The 5,420-nt window shown below is 35.8% G+C and overlaps 1 protein-coding gene across 1 annotated transcript; it reads left to right on the top strand.

Moving 5' to 3' along the window:
* The first annotated feature begins 3,980 nt into the window (after positions 1–3,980).
* On the top strand, positions 3,981–5,113 carry LOC116130222. Its single transcript, XM_031415960.1, has one exon. The coding sequence runs from the start codon at positions 4,061–4,063 to the stop codon at positions 4,943–4,945; it is 885 nt and encodes a 294-aa protein (XP_031271820.1). The 5' UTR covers positions 3,981–4,060; the 3' UTR covers positions 4,946–5,113.
* The last annotated feature ends 307 nt before the right edge of the window (positions 5,114–5,420 follow it).

Below are 5,420 nucleotides of genomic sequence, written 5' to 3' on the forward strand. Positions count from 1 at the left end.
CTTTGTGTCAGTCCTACTTTTTCAAGTATAACAGGTATGTTGGGAATGATATATATATTCATTAGAAAAATGAAAGGGTGAATGCATCTGAGCTCCACCAGTTAATTAGACAATGACCAGCTGAAATATAAATAAGATGAAAGGAATAGATAAGGGAACAGTTGGCTTAACCTAATAGCCGCTTCTACAGCAAGATTATATATGAGAAAGGAAGAGCAATTACTTTCTTAAATTAGGCCTTTGTCTCTTCCCGTTTGTCAGGGATACATACCGCTTTATTTGAAAGGTGACCTAACTCTATTAATTACACTTATAATTAATTAATTAATTTTAAAGAATATGCATATTCAGATGGTCCTCCGCTGTCTGCCGCTTCAAATCTAAATGAAGTCATAATCACTTTAATTAATATAATTAACATCCCACACTAATCCAGTCAATCAATCTCAACCTCACCCTTTCTGCCTTCTGCATGGTTAAACACTCTTGATAACCACCGATCAGCTGTTTGATTAAAATGGAGAACGAAAAGAGTTCTTCATTGTCTTTGAAATTCCAGCTGCAACTGCAGGTATACTGGTGTCTTTCCGTAATAGGATTATCCAAGTCAAGATGATATAGATTTATAGATGTAAATGCCTTAATTGGCAAGAACACCAAAATTAGATACGGGAGATTAATTAATAATACTAATTAAATATATTACTTAGCTCTTAATATGATTTAGTCGCTTTACAAGTCTTCTCACTCAACCAGGTAAACGTGCCACATACGTAACGTAACGGAGATAGGGGGCGATCCATGGTCACATCTAAGTAGTTCTTGGCGGAGACAGCTTTGGATTGCGGCGGAGTGGCCAGCGATATATAATTATATAATGATGATGATGAGAATGAGATAGTGGTTGCAGTTTAGATTCTTCATTGCATCATCTTCTTCATGTTTAATATTGCTTCAAACCCATGGTCCCAAAATAATTAAACCAAGGTTATTTTAACTTAATTAGTGGAAACAATGATTAAATCTGATAAATATAATCTAACAGTACGTTTCACATTAAAAAAAAAAAAGATTATTTTGTTAATTTTATTCCTAATTATCATCATTAAAAACAGGATTTTCATGAAAAAATATCTCTGTCCTTCTGATGTCACCGGTTTGCATCATTGGTCCGGAGTCCGGACACCAAATAATTGACTCAAGATCTGCCACTAAAAAAAAGCTGCATTTATACCTACCAAGCGGTCATTCTCCATCAATCGTAAACCGTAAGATTGAATCACAGCCATTACCTTACGCCTGATTTGTGGACCCTGCAGAATTCTACAGATATATATCGTCCCATTTGTAAAAGAATTGGGGTCCACAAGGTCTGTTTACCTTGCCGGAATTATTGAACAATTTGTCTCAAATTTCAAAAACTATCCAAGAAAAGGTGAGGCAAGTAAGGTTTAAGTTGTTTTCAATTCTCAACATGAATAGTGATAAAAAAGGGGACAGATGGCACTTATTTACGTAGGATAGAAATAATAGCCATTGAAGTGAGATTTTATTGGTTTGGTTAGTCATGGTACAATGAAGGAATCCTGCTTTTTCTGTTTGGCTGAAAAGAAAATCCACCTTCCTATTTATCTATTGGGCTTCGGCTTCACGCGCCTCATTTCAATCAAATACACTTTGATCAAACACACCTTCTTCTTATTTTGTAGAAACTTAAAATTGAATATCAGTTCCTGAAGAGGTATAAAGAAGCAGAGGCATATAATTTATCCTGTATGAAAAGCGACAAACCTAGCTATAAGAAAATTGATGTAATACTTAAATTAACCAAGTAAATTTGCTTTATATTCCTTTCAGATATGATGACCGAAATCCCACACTATTTATTTGGATAGATGTTAAATCACTTTATCGGAACAAAAGTTGATCAATAAAAAACTATAATAGTAAAGTTTATATGACCATATCATAGTTAATGACATTAAACTGTACGGACCTAATATTCTCTACTCCTGCCTTGGTTCAAAAATTAAGTTGATTGAAGCAAATGGAATTATTCTACTATATATATATATATAACCTTTTGTTTCAGGACAAAATAGTAGAATGGCATATTTTAAACGTAAAAGTAGGTTGATCTTAGCTGGTTTTCATTTGAAATGCTTACATTTATACACCTCTTTTTGTACTAGAGACTTCAAAAATGTTAACAATTCTTTTTCAGTGTCTTGAAACGAATCAACTTAGTTTTCTTTATCGACCGAGGAGAACCACTGCATCTGCCCTTTAGGCTTTAATAATATTAATTTAATATAATTTTGTTTTTGGGTTTCTGTTGTTGCCTCTATCTTAAGCCTCACCCCACATCAAATTATTAATAAACTATACATGCATGAACACTTAATATTCACGTACATTCATCAACCTAACCAAAAAAGCTGACACGTGGTCACATAGAGACTTGTGGGTTCAATTGAACCCACTCAACTTTTAAAAAGTATTAATGTTTTATAGATTTTATAATTTCAACCCCAATTAACTTCATGCTAACCCCACAAAATAAATTATTGAATAACATTTTTTTTCTCTTCGTTTTCTCTCATTTTCTCTCAAATTATATTTTTCCTTTTAGTCGAATATTCAAGAAAGAATACTCTTTTTGATTACAAGATAAAATGATCCTCATTTTAGTTTTTATTTTTTTTACTTAAAATTCTTTTCTTTTAACTTTCTTAATTGATGAAAGATCATGAGTTATAAGTTTTTGTTGAGTTTAATAAGTGGGTTTGAAATTGGAAGATTAAATTACTATATTTTGATGTGGATTTTGATTTAATCTTGTTCATGTTGAAGTATGAGTTAATTAGTTATTGTTTTAATTTGGATTTGATAAATTTTGGTTAATTATTGAGTTAATTTTAAATGATTTAAAGAATTAATAAAACCCTAAATTATAGAGATTTGGGGATTATATAACGTTTTCAGAATATAAAAAATCATCGAAAACAATTGTAGAATTAATCATTTGGTATATATAACTTTTAAAATTATATTTTTATATTTATTACTTTACAATATATTTTATTATAAATTTATCAACTTTGATATTTTGAACTCAAAATTCTAACTACGTCACTGCAAGAAGAATGAGATTATAGCAAGTTTAAAAAAAAAAAAAAAAAAAAATTCTTAATTAACTAGTTGATTAGAAGTTGTTTAGGTTTAGGTCATTCAATCAAAATCAATAAAACATAATAGCCATTTACTGGGGGCTCTTCCTTTGATTGGCTTACACCAACTTTAAGCTGCAGGAAGTCTTTGGCTTTTATCACTTTCAACACAATTTTAATTCCTAAAGCACCCACAGAGTATTTAGGTTATTTTGAAAAATAATGAAAACGTGCATGGGCAATTATGTACTCTAAAAAATTAAATAAGATTCAAAATGAACCAGTCCTTTCCCATTCTCCAATCACGGAGACAAGTGAAAAAGTCATCTACCCCAAAAGCTGACGTCACAAATCTCGACAAGAATAGATACGGGTCATTATCCAGCCGTTCACGTGGCACAATCTTCCCCTACTAATTATGGAAACTCCCGAAACACTTTGATCTCAATTTAAAACCATACACATTGGCCCACGTGTCTTCTTTCTGGAACAACCACCACCTCCGTACACACTTCACGAGGTCCAAGGCCTACGTGCCCCTATCCTGGAGCCACTGCTAAACACTCCTCCTATTCTCATTGGCTAACCCATGGGGCCCAATCACACTTCACATTCGCCTCTCTCTTCACCTGGGCCCCTATTCCTGCAACAGCCACGTTTCGCTTTGCAGCCAATCGCTTCTCTACGCTGTTTAACTCACTGTTGATACACGTGTCTACTCCTCACACGTGTCTATCATATATCGGACTTCCCTTATAAATTGCTTCTACTCTCTAATCTCTTTGAACTGCACCTGTGCATTTAGTGCGTCAATTACGTCCTTGCACACAAAACATACTAACTGAGTTGAGTTGAGTTGAGTAAAACACCGAGTTTTAGAGAGAGAAAAAATGTATAAACTCGACGGTAGAGGAGGTTGTTGTATAGCCAGATATCCAGGTGGTAATACATACGATATGTCGAAAGTGAACCGGATAATGTTACGGTTCAGACCAATCGCTCCTAAACCGACCACCGGTGGTTCAGTTTCGCCAACGGAAAGCAGCGGCGAGACTTTTGCTAGGACTGGTAGAGGCAAAAGAAAATATTCCAGAGAAAACAATAGCAACAACAACACAAACAAACGGTGTAATAGTAACAGAAAAAGAAAAGTTCTTAGTGAAGGAAAAAGCGACTCCGTTGTTACTTTGCCACTGTTACCTGACTCTCCGGCGAGATCGTCGCAGGTGGGGCCTCAAGATAAGGAAGTACGTAACTTGAAGGTGCCGATGTGGCTTAGCTTTGATAAAAGTGGTCAGTGTAAGGATCAGCTGGTGGTATCCGGTGGGTTTGGTGGCTCAGCAGATCGGGCGGTAGTGATGATGCCTCAGGCAATGAAGGTGGCGGGATCGTGTGCGACGGTGGAATGTGTGACGGATACATGGGTGGATGGGGATGGATTAGGTAGTACGGACGAGGAGAGGAGAATGAATCTGGGGAGGGACACGTGTCCCGGGTTTATATCTGATCAGTTTGGTAGAGTCATATGGGCCAATGAAGCTTACAAGAAGATGGTGGGCCAGGAAGAAGGCGAAGAGATGGTGGTATGGTTGGTGATGAAAGTGCCGATGACGGTGACACTGACGTACCAGGCTTTCAGTTGCAGGGTGAGGCTACAATACACGTTTGGTAAAGAGAAGAACTCGCTAACTCTACCGTGTGACGTTTGGCGAATGGACGCTGGTGGTTTTGCATGGAGACTGGACGTCAAGGCAGCTCTGTGTTTGGGTCGGTAAATGAAAAGTTAACCGTCTGATCTGAGCTGATCTAGGCTTTAACATTTGACGTAGTAACCCTCTCAGTACCTTTACCTTTAATAATTGTAAATATGTATGGGTTTCTCATCTGATGGATGTTTGGTTTTGTGAACTTAATTTCGACTGTTTTTGCACGCAGTTATTATCCTTTTTGAGCGTTTGTTATGTTATATCTTTGATGTTAACAGTAATATATTTCATGTAATGTAATTATTCAGCGTTTAATGCTAGGGTTGCTTGTGCTCAATTATTTTAATTTTGAGACTGAACATATTGGGAATGCCAGCGTTGTTCATTGTTAAGAAGAGGGCGAGGGTTGATGTTAAAAGTGTGTGAATATCGTAGGTGATGGAGAGGAGATTAGACAGGTGTTTGTTTGTTAGCGATAAATGATAATATTAACAGTTGCACTATCACTATGTGGGTATGTTTATCATACTCCAACACTCCGTAT

The sequence above is a fragment of the Pistacia vera genome, unplaced genomic scaffold, assembly GCF_008641045.1.
Source record: "Pistacia vera cultivar Batoury unplaced genomic scaffold, PisVer_v2 Contig218, whole genome shotgun sequence".
In the NCBI taxonomy this organism is placed as follows: domain Eukaryota; kingdom Viridiplantae; phylum Streptophyta; class Magnoliopsida; order Sapindales; family Anacardiaceae; genus Pistacia; species Pistacia vera.

Bases quoted from the DNA above. Each gene is read 5' to 3' on its own strand.
- LOC116130222 (XM_031415960.1), top strand. From the start codon at position 4,061: ATGTATAAACTCGACGGTAGAGGAGGTTGTTGTATAGCCAGATATCCA.